General features: G+C 51.8%; 1 protein-coding gene across 5 annotated transcripts in view; it reads left to right on the top strand.

Annotated features, from left to right (window-relative positions):
- Window positions 1-14,917, top strand: part of LOC138730834 (protein CEPU-1) — a 395,605-nt gene that overhangs the window by 370,702 nt on the left and 9,986 nt on the right. For all 5 annotated transcript variants that reach the window (XM_069876358.1, XM_069876361.1, XM_069876360.1 and 2 more), the window contains one exon: window positions 14,293-14,427. In XM_069876358.1, coding sequence (XP_069732459.1) covers window positions 14,293-14,427 — 135 coding nt within the window. The remainder of the gene's footprint in view (window positions 1-14,292; window positions 14,428-14,917) is intronic.

Here is a 14,917-nt window from a genome sequence, read left to right on the forward strand (position 1 = left end):
CGCACATCAGCAGAGGCGCACGAGGAAATCCTCTGAGCGAAACTCCTGCCCTTGTGAAATTTGCCCCAGTGGGAAGGAGTGTTTTGTCCTTGTTTCACTCCCACCACCGTTTCCCCGCCGTCCTCGCACTGTCCCCCCATGCAGATTGCCAGCTAATGGGGTGGAGCTAGCGCAAGCGCTCTCTATTAATGGAGCAGAATATAAACAGAATAAAGCCTTCATTTCCCGGGCTGTGATTTCATTATTAATATACTTTACAGTTCACAGGTTGTTCATTTGCTTCCATGTTTTCTCAGCTGGTGTAATCTGCGGCGCAGAGTGAGAAGAGTCATAAAATTTCCATTTCCAGTTGAATGTGCGTCCAATTCGCCGTGAAATGTTTCTCTCTGTCGTGAATATTAAGTGCCCGAGGAATCGGTAGCCGCAGGATTAAGCAGGGCAGGTTGCCAGCCCCTCTCCGCAACCCGGGGGCGCAGGGGAGTAAAGGTGACAAGGTGAGGGATGGGGATGGAGGGATGGACCATGTGGCAGAGAGAAGAAGAAGGAGAGGAGGAGGAGAGAAAGAAGCCACGCAAAGGATGCTGGAGGGCAAGGGAGAAAAGGGAAGGGTGGACAAGGCGCTGAGGGACATGGTTTAGTATTTCATAGTGATGGTTGGACTCGATGATCCGGGGGGTCTTTTCCAACCTGGTGATTCTATGAGAGGCAAAGAGACTGGCTCCGAGGAGGGGTGTGGTGGGTAAAGGATGCTCTCACAGAGCAAACTTGTGCTCCACCTCCTCATGTCCCTGTCCCATGAACTTGATCCTTGGCAGGGAATATGTTGCATCAGTGTCTGCTCCAGTTTGTAGACCAGTTGTCGGTGTCTGTGCTTAAGCCAGTGCCTCAGGCTTTGGTGTTATGTGCTTCCCCAAGCCTGAACGTGGGTAGGAAGAGTTTCCTGATCTCTAATGACTCTGAGAAACGCTGCTACGCTTGTATGGGCAAGGAGCTGGAAGGTGTTCAAGAGCTGGAGCTGCTTGACTGCCCCGTACCGAGCTAAAACCAGCAGTGAACAGCCCTGTTGCACAAGCAGAAAAGGGACTTGTCACGTGGATTGAGGGGTTACGTGGCCAGTAGGAAAAGTGGGGAGATTCATTGTGTATTTAGTGTGTTCTTTAATGGTTTGTAGCGAATGGAGCAGTTGTTGTGGGGCAAGGCAGCTGGTGGTGCTACAGGGGGTGCCCACAGCTGCAGCACCATTGGCAGCAAGGCACATCTGGCGGCACAGCTGGCACATCGGTGAGGGATGTGTGTGTCCCAGGCCCCCCTGCCCACAGCCCTGGCAATAATGGGGTGTGATGCGGTGTCACTGCCGGCGAAGGGGACAACAAGCCAAGTCCAAGTGGTGTGCCCAGGCCATGGGGATAACTTGGGTGCTGCCCGGAGCTGATGGCACCGTTTCCTTCCGAGTCTTTGCTGAAATGACTTCTGCCACAGCACTCCTCACTGCAGGGGAAAAAATGCCTCTTCCTTTCCCGTCTTCTCTCGGTTGAGTCAAGATAATGATAGTCTTTTTCTGATCCCCTGAACTTTCCCATCTGCTTGGTAAAACAATGGCAATTCTTTTTCCTGCCGGTCTCTCTCTCTGCCTTCCTCTCTTTTATTTTTATCCTTCTACAGTATAATTTAAAGCCAGAGCAATGCCGTAGCCTGTGGGTTTCTCCCCTTCCTGTGCTACGCTGCCGTTATTGAAAATAACAGCTTTTCCCTTGCAGAGTGAGTGGTGCCTCTCGCTGCCCTCCCGGTGGCCGTAACGGGGCTGATACCTTCACAGGAGGCCTGGAGCAGGGATGATGGGCTTGAGCCTATTGTCCTGCCTCCCTATTCCCAGTGCCCCAACGCCAGCATCACCTATCCCTGCATTTCTCACCCTTCCCCATCTCCCCTTGCCAGGCTCACAGCATCCTCGCTTTTTCCCCATCCCCCCCTCCCCAGCCCATCTCCATCTCTGCCCGTGCACTTCTCTGGCTTCTCTCGATAAGCCGCAATATTGTGAATGATCCTCCAGAAATGGAGACATCAGTGCCATAAAACACGAGGGACAGAGCAAGGCCACTGGGCTGGAAAATAGCATGTCTGAAAAAATAAAGATGGGCTAAAGATGATGGAGAGGAGAGAGCGAGCTGTGGTTTGGATGGCTCCAGAGGGTGAAGAGGGGTCGGGGGGTCCCAGGGGAAGAGAAGGGAAGGAAAATATCTCCCATCTACATAAAACCACGGCAGGAACAGTGTCTGGGCTTGCTGGCAGCCGAGTGCAAAGATACGCAGGGAGAAGGGAAACTTTCCCAGTACCCGTGACTTCTTGCCAGTGCTGGGGCTGGATTTAGCCAGCACTTGATGCTTATTTTTTCACTCTAATGCCATTATGCCACTTGCTTTCCCATCCTAGGGATATTTTCTTAATGCGGCTGAAATACAGCTTAACTGAGGTTACAGCCGTTTAATGCTTTGGATTGCAATTGCTACTTAAGAGCTTGTCCTACGGAGAAAGCCTTTGGGTTTCAATTTCCAGCCAGAGGGACCCTACGGTCCTGGCTGCCAGCAGCTGTTTTTCAGACAAATCTGGAGGAAAGTCGGGCTCCTCGAGTTTGGCTGGGGGTGCAGATGCTTTGGCCTGCAGAGCAATGCTGGTTGCGTGCAGGGATGTGAGGTTGGGAGGGGATGTGGTGGATCCCCCAGCTGGGGAGCCCCATGGCACATTTTTTGGGTGCTTTGCACGATTCCTGCAAAGAGCAGGCAGGAGCACCTCACTTCTTGGTGTTGTCCTGCATGGTGTTCTTCTCTTTAAATTAGAGAGGCATGGATTTGGTGGATGGACTGCTTGGAGGATAAGGAATTGGCTGGGTGGTTGCACTCAAAGAGTTGAGGCAACAGCTCGATGTCCAGGTGAATAATGGTGGGAATGGTTTTCAGCTGAAAGAGGGGAGATTGAGATGAGATCTTAGGAAGAAATGTTTTGCTGGGAGGGTGAGGAGCCCCTGGCCCAGGTTGCCCAGAGCAGGGGTGGCTGCCCCATCCCTGGAGGGGTTCCAGGCCAGGTTGGATGGGGCTTGGAGCCCCTGATCCACTGGGAGGTGTCCCTGCCTGTGGCAGGGGTTGGAACTGGATTGGCTTTAAAGTCCCTTCCAAACCAAACCGTTCCATGATTCTGAGCCGCCTCGCTCCTTGCCAAGCCTTGTGCACCCACAGGTTCTCCTTTCTCAGCAAGAAAGCTGCCAGAAATGGGATAGGCTCCAGGAAAACCAAGTTGCAACAGGATTTAATCGGGGAGCAGTGCTCCTGCAAACAGGATGCATGTGTTTGTCTGAGTGATTTTCTCCGGCAGCATCTGTCACTCTCCAACATCTTGGTAGCACTGCAGCAAATTATTTAAACACAACCCAACGCACCCCATCTGTCAGACACCCCCTCCACACGTATGGGGTTCCACCTTGTCACCTCTCCAAAGGAACTCACCGGCAAAGGCTGCGTGCCAAACAACAGGACAAATTAAATCAAAAGCACAGCTTCGGCACCCAGGGGGAAAATGCACATCAGCTTTGACTTATTGCATGGCGCACGCTTGCAAGAGAGAAGCAGCGGCTTTTGTCACTGCAAGGGGCCATGAAAAATGAATTAGGGCCGCTGCTAGGAGAGGGCACGTAGGAGAATCTTTCATTCTGGCGATGCTGTCCTCTCTCACCTTGCAAGCAGCAACGGGGAAAAAAATCTTGGGGAGGAAGAAAGGATATAGACTCATAGAATCATGGAATAGTTAGGGTTGGAAGAGACCTTAAAGATCATCTAGTTCTAACCCCACTAGTTCCAGATGTCCCACTAGATCAGGCTACCCAAGGCCCATCCAACCTTTCCTTAATCACCTCCAGCAACGGGGCACCAGAACTTCCCTGGGCAACCTGTTCCAGTGCCTCACCAACCTCATAGTGAAGAAATTCCTCCTTACATCTAGTCTAAATCTGCCCCTCTCCAGTTTATACCTGTTCCCCCTCATCCTATCACTACAAGCCTTTGTAAACCTCCCTCCCCAGCTTTCTTGTAGCCCCTTTGGGTACTGGAAGGTCATTATAAGTTCTCCTGAGAGCCTTCTCTTCTCTAGGCTGAACAACCCCAACTCTTTCAGCCTGTTCTTATATGGGAGGTGCTCCAGCTCTCGGATCATCCTTGTAGCCTCCTCTGAACTTGTCCAAAAACTCATTCGAACAGCTCCATATCCTTCTTATGTTGTGGAAAGAAAGGGGAGAGGGTTTCTTGTTGGGCAGCTCATCAGTGTCTGGCTCTTGGTTGTGGGAGAGAGCACGGAAGCGAGAGTGGCTTGGGTGACCTGAGATTAGCGTCGGTGCTTGGGAGGGACCATGGAGCAGCCAGAAGATGCTGTTTCATCAATAAATCTCTGGAGAGGGCTTGGTTTTCATGGAGGCTTTTGCATGCGTTCCTGCAAGGAGACAGCAAAGCTGCTTTGGAAGTGGCTCACTGCTGGCCACAACCTCTGGTTCCTCTGGGAGCCACCATGTGGGTCACCACATCATCCTTTAAGCAGGAGAACCCGGGATGCAAGGAGGATGATATTCATCTCTGTGCTTGGTGCAATGCGTGGGTCTTGTTAAGAAAAGCAGCCTTGTAATGGGCCCAACACCCATCTTTGCCCCAGAGCTGACACTACTTTGGTGCTTTGTGATCTGCAACCTCTGCCAGGGGAGGTTTAGGCTGAACATTAGCAAAAAAAAATTTCACGGAAAGTGTCATTGGGCAGTGGCAGAGGCTGCCCAGGGAGGGGGTTGAGTCCCCTTCCCTGGAGGGGTTTAAGGGACGGGTGGACGAGGTGCTGAGGGACATGGTTTAGTGATTGATAGGAATGGTTGGACTCGATGATCTGGTGGGTCTCTTCCAACCTGGTGATTCTATGATGCCAATTTGCTCTGAGGGGTCTGGACCTTTTCCTAGAGCTCAGCATCCTTACCAGCACCCTCGGAGACGGCAGGGGCTGGAGGCCCTGAGGACCATCACTGCCAGTTTTGCTGTGCCCTGAGCCGCTTCCGAGCAAACCCATCTCTCCCTTGTGGTGAAATAAAAGGGCTCATTCTTTATTCGACTCGTTTGCTCCTGAGTTAGAGCCTCATTCAAGGGTGGATGGTCCCCGAGTTGTTTTGCTTTGTTCCTTTAAATATTAATTTCCATAATCCTTTTATTTCCCAGGGAACTACTTCTTGCAAACAAAAGGTTTAATGCGTTTTGTTTTATGCCGGGTAACAAATAAGTTGTCTGAGGGAAGCAAACATGCCGGCATCGCTTGCGTGTGCAGCATGCAGCAGCCAACGAACCGCGGATAAGCAGGAATCGCGATGCTCAGGGGATGGGGAGAAGCATCCCTGAGGGATCTCAGGTACTGCAGCAGCATCTCCCTGGAGATGCTCGTCCAGAGAAGGAGGACAGAGAGCCCAGCCAGCCCTAGGAAGCCCCCACGCAGCCCGGGATCCCAATCTTCTGCGTGGAGGCATCTCTGACGTGCCTTTTTTGAGACGGAAGATTTGAGAGCCGAAGGCCGGGAAGCACAATAGAAGATAGACTGCTTGTACCTCATTGTCTGGAGAATAGATGGGCTGCGGGCTCCCGGAGAATAGGAGCTGCCACTCAGGCGGCTTTAATAGAACAGGCGGCAGATAGATTTCAATAAAAGAAATGAGTATAAATATTGTTAGCGGAGAAGAGAGGAAAAGGGAAAAAGATCTTGTTTGACGAGTCACAGTGGGAAACTTTCAAGGACTTTTAAGCTAAAAACTCTTCACAATGGGGCTATTATGGGCGACTGGATCGACTCAGCTCTGTTACACGGCGCTGGCGGGGTGAGCAGACCGGGCAGGCGTCCCCAGCACGCCGTGATGAGGCTTTGAGTGGGAGGTCTAGTCCTGGATGCAGGGCAAGGCAGCAGTGTGGACATGCTGGGGGAGCCTGGTGGTGTTTTGGGCTCCCCGTGCCTCACTTTGGCCACCGGTGGTGTGGATGCTCAAGTCAATGTAAGTTATAGGCTGTGAATGTAGAATCATAGAATCACCAGGTTGGAAAAGACCCACCGGATCATCGAGTCCAACCATTCCTATCAATCACTAAACCAGTGATATAGGCTGAGCAGCCAGGAGCAGACAATGTGGTAGCATCTGGAGGGGCTCTGCAAGTTGCACATTAGTGTTTGATGGGAATGGTTGGACTCGATGATCCGGTGGGTCTCTTCCAACCTGGTGATTCTATGATTCTGTGATCCCAGTGACTGGTGAGGTGTGTTACATGCACCCGCTCGATAGTTAAATATTTGAGTTATCATAGGACATAGGAGCTCTAAGTGTGGTTTTGGGGCTGATTGTAGATATGCTGAGCAAATGTAGCCACAAAGGCAGGTCCTGTCACAGACATCTCTCACTAGAAATCGAAAAAAACTTCTCCCTAGCAGCAAAGAGCAGAGTTTTGGCTGCAGAGCCACAGCCTTTGTGATTGCTCTTGGTTGGCAGTAGCATTTGGAGAGTGCTTGTCGAGATCCCTGTGTCCGTTCCCGGTGCTCGTGGGCAGACAGAGGTGGGGCTTTCAGAAATATTCACCTCTGCTCACGTCAGCCCCAAATCATGCCCAGGAGGCTCTTTCATTGTGTCTCAAGGAGAAACATGTGGCACCATTGGCTGCCCTAAAGAGCTCCAAGGAGAAGAGAAGCCATGGCACTGCTTGGTCATGCATGAGGAGAGGTTATAAAGGGTATGAGTGTGGAAAACGTGATGTTTCCCCTCTCTTTGGTGACATCAGGCACAATTGCTGCCAGTCACCACCCCTGGGGCATGAGGATGAGGGGGGATCACACGCTGTAGCAGCAGAAGTAGCTACTGCAGAGCTTCTGCAGCCCTGAGTGTCGTGCAAAAGCAGCGAGAACACCATCCCCTGGGGCTTCTCACAGCATCAGGTCATGGAAACACGCTAATTAACGTGGCAAAGCAGGTAAGAGGAGAGATTTCTTTTCTTGTTGTCATCGGGAAGCTTCAAAATAAAAAAAGTCTTGGCCCCATGTAAGCATGATGCTGTCCCTGATCGCTGTGTGCTTGTGCTCCTTGTGAAGGGGAGGAAGAGGAGGTGATGAATGAGAAAGAGGTTTGTATCCCATAGCTGGTGTAAGCTGGCCCTGTAGGTGTGCTTTTTAAAGGGATCTCTCCTCTAAGGGGGAGTTGCAGTTGAAATGGGCTGGAGGATGTGGTATGGGGATGTAATATTTGTGAGAGAAGGAGAGGAGCATGCCATGCTTGCCTGGGTCGATAGGGTAATCTTAAAAAAAATCATTTTTTTAATGATCGCTCTGGATGATTTCCAGCAGCTTAATTACCCCTGATCTTTCTCCACTGGAGCGTGGCGAGAGTCAGAAAGAGGGGGTGCACGGAGGAGAAGCTGCCCTCAGTGGTGTCATTTCCCTGATCAAAGGAAGGGAAAGGGAATTTTTGAACTGCCTGAAGTCCATTCTTTATGTGTTAATTGAGCAGCCAGGAGCAGGTAATAGTGAGAGGTGAAGTGAGTGCTTCCCCCATCTTTGGCTAGGGTGTGTGCTGGAGGCAGCCTTTGCTCTTCTTCAACGATGTCACCAGGGCTGTCCTACCTGCTTTGAGCACAGAATCATGGAATGGTTTGAGTTGGAAGGGACCTCAAAGCCCATCCAGTTCCAACTGGGACACCTCCCACTGGATCAGGGGCTCCAAGCCCCATCCAACCTGGCCTTGAACCCCTCCAGGGATGGGGAAGCCACCACTGCTCTGGGCAACGTGGACCAGGGTCTCCCCACCAGGGTTTGGGGCGATTCCTTCTTGCACGCTAGGAGTCGAGCTGTTTGTGCGATGCTACTAAATCACCTTCTCTGCACTTCTCCGCCTGCCGCCGCAGCAGGGGAGAGGTGAAGCGGGTCTAAGGCGTTGACAATTCCCTCTTATAACCTTTGTGTGTTTTATTTATTTACTATAAACTGTTATAGGAAGGCCATCAGTAGCGCATCGGAGTGACGTTTGAAATGGATGGCTCTCGGTTTTAGTGCATCACTTGGAGCTGGGAGTCTGCACAATGTTAATTTTTATTGCCAGAAGTAGCCATAAATTGATAGTTCAGAATCGCTGTAGGGACTGTAATTAACTAGTTACTATTTCACCTCCAAAAGGAGCAATGTTTCACGCTCTTACTTTTACTTATCTGGAATCAGCCGCTGTCAACATCCACTGAAGCCCGTATAAAGATTTATAGACCTGGGAGGTAAATATTGACTAATGGGCAGCTTGGCTTAATGTTCACCTTGAAGGACAATAAATTGTGCTATTGATTGAAGCAAGATGTCAATATCTGCATTGTTGTAAACATTTTAATAAAATTATCTCCATAAAATATTCTCCTTCGGCCGATCCCAGCTGGTGGGATCAGCGCCGGGCAAACTCATCGGCGAGGAGTTGCTGGTAGGGTAGCACCTCGGGTCCAGCCCTTGGGCTTCGGGCATCTGGAGACCAAACCCATTGCAGAACAGTTGCTCAGGTTGCATCTGGAGTCCAAATCCGTTGTGAGACAGTTGATGAGGTTGCGCCTTTGAGCCTTAGGAGTGGAAATATTGCAGCCCTGCTCAGCTAGGCTGGCTTAACCTGGTTTGTCTGGAGGAGGCTGAGCAGAGATCTCTTCGCTCTCTAAAACTACCTTCCCAGGATGAGAGGAAATGGCCTCAAGTTGCACCAGGGGAGGTTTGCATTGCGTAGTAGGAAAAATTTCTCTGCTGAAAGATTAGTGAAGCACTGGCAGAGGCTGCCCGGGGCTGTGGTGGGGTCACCATCCCTGGAGGTGTTAAAAAAAAACATGTAAATGTGGAGCTTTGGGACACGGTTAAGCAGGCACAGTGGGGTTGGACTGATGGTTGGGCTGGATGAGCTTAGAGGTCTTTTCCAATCTTAACGATTCTGCGATTCCATGATGCTTTGTCGTCCCTGAAGTGGCTCGTACATGTCTCTCTGTTTTCACATGCTTTGCCTTCCAGAAATCAGGGCGGTGTGGCTCTTGTCCCATTGAGGCTGTTTCTTATGGGAGATGAAGGTATCCAAGGTGGGTTCTCTTGATGCTGCAGACAATATGTAGAGCAAGAAAACTTTGTTAGGGTTGTGACCTTTAAGATCTAGCATGGTGCACAGAAACATTGATGCTTGCCTTGCTCGGGGCACCAGGAGTTGCTGGTAGAAGCCGTGGCGAGGTGTTAGCAAGCTCTGCAGGACACGGTGGCAGAGAGCAGGCAGCACTGGGACCTTCCCCACTCTCAGTTCAGCGAAGCTTTTAACAGCGTCAAAGGCAGCGTTCAGCCAGGGAAAGCTGTAAGCGTTGTGTCCTAGAGACCTGAACATGGCTGCGACAGGGAGCCAGGGGACAGCGGCACGTAATTAATTTGGGAACATGTGTTCACTTTCTGGTGAGTTATTATCTTGTCAGAGGCTCACTGGAAGCAAACGGGTGGGAGGAGGCAGAAAGAGGGTGAGTTGGAATGGGAAAACGAGGTGAGAACAAGGGAAGGAGAAAGGCAAGGAGGGAGGAATGTGGATAAACGAGGCATCTACCTGTACCTCGTTGCGTTGGCACCGTGTAGGGCCCCAAGCAGAGTTTTGCTGCCTGTTGTATCTGCCTCAGTGCACTGTTCCAGACCAGAACCTCTCCACTGTGGTGCGATGACCAAGTTTCCATGCACTGATTGCCTTGTGATGTGCAGCACTGACCACTGTTACTCAGTGGTAATGTCTGTGAGGTACCCACAGTGGTTCACCTGCTCCGTGTGTGACACACATCGTTCAGTTATCTATATCTCTGCATTTATTTTGGGTTGCTCGCTGCCACCGCATCTGGCTGGTGGCTTCCAAATGCTGCTCCGAACGCTCCTGAGCTCTCTGGCTCTGCTCGTGACGTGGACTATTCATTATGCATGGAGTCTGTCTTGGCTATTTTGCAACTCTGGGCTGAGTTTTCCCCCTTGCTCCTTTGCTTTTCCCTTCCCTGAGGTTTCTTTATGGAGATCTGCAGAGCTGCTGTCCTAAACGGCGCGTGGCAGTCTGTGTGCAGGCTCCCGCTCGCCAAGCAGGTGGATTCAAGCTCTGGTTTTCCATCTCTCCAGCTCACACCGAGTTAGTTCATCATCCTCAGCTGATGAGCATGGATTATGCTTTTTGCCTACTCCGTGGCTGTTCCATTTCTGGCCTGTATTATATTATTAGTATTCATAATAATGATGATGGGTGCTGGCTGTGCTGGTTTTCTAGCTCCTGAGGACATGAGAGAGCTCTCCCATTAATTCCTGCAGTATATCAGCTCCTAATTGTGCTCAAGCAGAGACAGCCTTGAAAAGTTCCCACCATCAATTCAGGCAGAGCAGGGATGTTACTGGCTGGAGGGAGGTCCTGGAGCCACAAGGCCTTTGTCCAACCCCATCCTGAGCATCCTTGAGCTCTGGGTGCTTTTTTTGCTTTAGCTCCAGCCTTGGAGCAATGGGAGTAATCCCAAAGGGCCTGATGGAGTGACACGGATTGGACAATGTGGTCTGGAGAAGAGGAGGATGAGGGGAAACCTCATTGCCCTCTACAGCTGCTTGAAAGGAGGTTGGTGTTGGTCTCTTCTCCCAAGCAGCAAGTGATAGGACAAGAGGAAACACTCTCAAGCTGCACCAGGGGAGTTTCAGATTGGGTATTAGGAAACATTTATTCACTGGAAGTGTTCTCAGGCATTGGCAGAGGCTGCTGAGGGATAGGAGTGGAGTCTCCGTCCCTGGAGGGTTCAAAAAACCTCCTGCAAAGCCCCTTGTACAGGAGGAGATGGGTAGTGTGGTTGGCTGACTTTGCCTACTATGCCAGCATGAATCGGTGCCCTCGGGGCACCTCACGTCATCTTATTCCTTGAGATGCTGTAGCTGGCACTAAGGAAGCAGGATCCAGCCAGAGCCTTTAGCACAGACGGTCTTTCTCATGCTGTCAACATCATTCTCTAAGCATGAGTAACACCAAGTCTTGCTTAGGGTAAGATGAGGCAGCACGTCCGATGAGAAGCATCCCGGTTTGGTCCTGGGTGGGCTCAGCACGTCAGGGTCCATGGGCTGTAGCCAAAATCCCGTGGATACCAACACAAAGCGCGCCAGACCCTGAAAACCCGAACCCATTGCGCTCTCCCTGATTACCATGTACGTATCTCAGACTCCCGCGCTGTGCCGGCACAGAGGAAGCCTTCATCTCTCAATTTCCCAAGCATTTGCAGGTGGAAAGCTGACCCTCACAGTTACTTTAACGAAGTCTTTTGCTGGGTAATGAAATGCACTCGAGCTGCTTTGCTCCCAGATCAAACCGGGGACACAAGCTACAGCTTGGCTCTGGTGAGAGCTAATTCTCCCCACGTGCAAGCCAGCTCCAGCGCACTTAGGGAAGGGCTTTTGCTTACTTAGGAAGCAGAGTGTTATCTGAGCCTTTGCACAAACCGGAGTCAGATTTGCACGCGGAGCATCTGAAGGCCACCGGCTGTGTCGTTATTTTATCAGCAGGCAGCGCTGTGCTACAGAGAAGCCAATTCTAGGTCAGCCATAAAAGGGATTCTTTCTTCCACCCCCCCTTCTCTCCTTTTTTTTTTGCTGTGCACAGTGCTGCAGGCCCACTGGATGTAACGCAGCAATTTGTGTGTCTCCAAAGGATATTGATCTTGGGGTAACGCCTTCATATCTTGCCCTTCAGTCACGCCAAGTACTGATGAGCTCAGCGGTTTGGACCGTGAGCAGCTCGGGTGGGAATTTTGGCGTAGGACTGAAGGGCGCGGGTGGACGCCGGCAATTCATCACTGTGGAAAAACTCACTTCAGCCCTTTCTGAAGCTTGTGGAGAAGCGGGAGGCTGCCTTCCCAGTCGGGTCCACGTGGGATAGTGGGATGCACGCACGTGTGCACACAGGGTCCTTGGTTTGGCTGCTGGGTATGCGTGTGAGCAGCTATTGTGCAATTCCCAGGGCTGCTGTTCAGAGGTGGCCTCCGTGAGGTCTTGTGCAAGGGAGAAGCAAGATGCGCTTGCAGCCCAGAGTACCAATCGTATCCTGGGCTGCATCAAAAGCAGTGTGGCCAGCAAGTCAAGGGAGGGGATTCTGCCCCTCTGTTCCTCTCCTGTGAGACCTCATCTGGAGTCCTGTGTCCAGTTCTGGAATCCTCAACATAAGAAGGAGATGCAGCTGTTGGAACGGGTCCAGGGAAGGCTACAAGGATGATCTGAGGTCTGGAGCACCTTCCCCATGAGGACGGGCTGAAAGAGTTGGGGTTGTTCAGCCTGGCGGAGAGAAGGCTCCGAGGAGATCTTATAGTGACCCTCCAGTACCTGAAGGGGCTACAAGAAAGCTGGGGAGGGACTGTTTATAAAGGCATTGAGTGAAAGGACTAGGGGCAATGGGTATAAACTGGAGAGGGGCAGATTTCGACTAGCTGTAAGGAACAATTTCTTCATTATGAGAATGATGAGGCACTGAAACAGGTTGCCCAGAGCAGTGGTGGCTGCCCCATCCCTGGAGGTGTTCAAGGCCAGGTTGGATGGGGCTTGGAGCCCCTGATCCAGGGGGAGGTGTCCCTGCCCTTGGCAGAGGGGTTGAACTCGATGGTCTTTAAGGTCCCTTCCAACCCAAACTATTCTATGATTCTATGCGGTTTTGTTTTCTGCCCTGTTTTAAGCTGACAGTAGCAGCAGCAGGAGGGTCTCAGCGGGTGGCTGGGATGCTCAACCCAGGAGATGGCCACGTTGAGCCGCGTAGGTGTCACGGAAAGCACATCAATGCTGGCGTGGGGCCCCACGTGCTTTCCCGACAGCCGCCTCGGCGGGCGGTGGCATGCGACCACGCTCACTATTTATGTCCTGCGGGAAGGGATGCTATAAAAGTACCATCCGGTGGGATGCAGGCGGTGTGTGCCCTGACGCGAGTCTCCCACGTGTATATTTTGCATGCATTTGTTAGGAGCAAGATGCCTATGGTTGACCGGTCAAGCGTGGCGAGCCGTGGCCCATCGAGTCACGCTAGCGCGGAGACCGCGGTGGCCGGTGGGAAGCGAGGGCGAGCACGGCTTCGCTCAGCTCTGCCGGTCAAGCTCGCTGCATCCCCTGGGGACCTGTGCTTGGCCTCTCTGCCATTGGCACTGACTCCCAGAAACAGCTGTCCAGACCTAATTTATTTCCTAATGCTGCAGCCATGTTAATTTATAAATTACACTGGTAATGCGAGCTATTATTAATTTCAGATGGTGTAGGGCAAGCCTAATTAAAATATGACACCAATTGCCACACATATGTACCAAGGACTACCGTTTAAAATTTATAGGAATATTAAGTGTGACACTGGTCTCGGAGATGCTTCGCGCGGCAATTACAGCATCTCGACTGCGGGAGACGTAAACGAAAGGAAGGGAGAAGTTATCCCTTTTTGGGGGCTGGTGAAAACCCGCTCGTGCTGTTCATTTCTCTGGGATGTTTAGTGGCCGTGTCCTAATTGCTGTGTTTCTTTATTTAACTCGGCATTTGTTGTAATGACGCGCTCCTCGTCAACCTGGAGACTATCGTGGTCCGACACCTGCGCCTCACCAGCCGCGCGCTGTGGGTTTCCAGGAGCGCTTCGCTTTGAAGCGGGTTCTTGGGAAGGAAAAAGAGGGTTGTAGGAAAGGCTGCTGATGGCATCTCACCTGGCTCGGAGAGAAACCAAGAGCTGTGGTGCAGCCTGGGGTGGGGTAGAGGGACCGTGGAAATGAGCCTGGAGGGATAAAGTAGAGCAGGTCTGCAGGGAAGACGGGAGATCCAGGGAAATCAGCTGAAGGGAGATGCTGGCACCACAACTAACGAGGATGAACTGGCTGTGAAGTAATTGACGCTGAGAAATTAGAGCAGGATACGTATGGTGGGTGAACCAGGTAGAGCCGCCAAGCAGGATGGTGGGATGGGATGTGCAGATGCCAAGGAGAGATGGTGAGGAGCGCTTTGCTCATCCTGTAAACGTTGGGGACAGTATCTCCAGCAAGTGATGTGCTTGTTGGGGCTGGATCCTGTGCTTGCAGACCCTTTTCTGGTAGGGTTTTTCTTGGGATGGTGGGGCAGAGGCACACGGGCATGCCAGGAGCCAAGACTTTGGGGTGGATGATGTCCGAGGGCAGTGTGACACGGTCGTGGATGGTGACGGGTTTGCCGTGTGTCCCCATCACTCAGAGCCCTCTCCCTCTGCCCCTGCAGCCGTGGGCTTCATCAGCGAGGACGAGTACCTGGAGATCACGGGCATCACACGGGAGCAGTCGGGCGAGTACGAGTGCAGCGCCTCCAACGACGTGGCAGCGCCTGTCGTCCAGCGAGTCAAAGTCACCGTCAACTGTGAGTAGCCTGTCAGGAACCTGGGATGGAGTGGGGCACGTGCCACCCCACGAGGGGATGGGACTGGGGTGGTGGGAAGTGGAATTAATCCATTTTGTGGGCCCCAGAGCTGAGACAGGCAGCGGCAGTTTGCTGAGCAGGTGGTGCTTTGCCCTTTTTCCCCCTTCTTTTCGAGTTCCATTTTTTTCCACCACCTCCTCCTCAGCTGTCTCCATCAACCTGGGTTTTCCGCCCATGGTGAGATGCTGTGCTGATAACCTCCAGGGAGAGGAGAGAAGTGAGCAGTAAATAGGATTTTTTTTTTTCCTTTAGAAAAAAATGAGAAAGAAACAGAGCAAGGAAGAAAACAACATATTCTCTGCTCAGACAGAGGTGAAGAGCCTCCTAAACCTGTCTCTGCCCACCCTTTCAGCTGCTTGGGGATAGCGCAGGGGTACACGTGGTGCCCAAGAGATGGGGAGCCCCAGTCTTTGGAGGAACCAGAGGAGCC

Source organism: Phaenicophaeus curvirostris, chromosome 25 (assembly GCF_032191515.1).
Source record: "Phaenicophaeus curvirostris isolate KB17595 chromosome 25, BPBGC_Pcur_1.0, whole genome shotgun sequence".
In the NCBI taxonomy this organism is placed as follows: domain Eukaryota; kingdom Metazoa; phylum Chordata; class Aves; order Cuculiformes; family Cuculidae; genus Phaenicophaeus; species Phaenicophaeus curvirostris.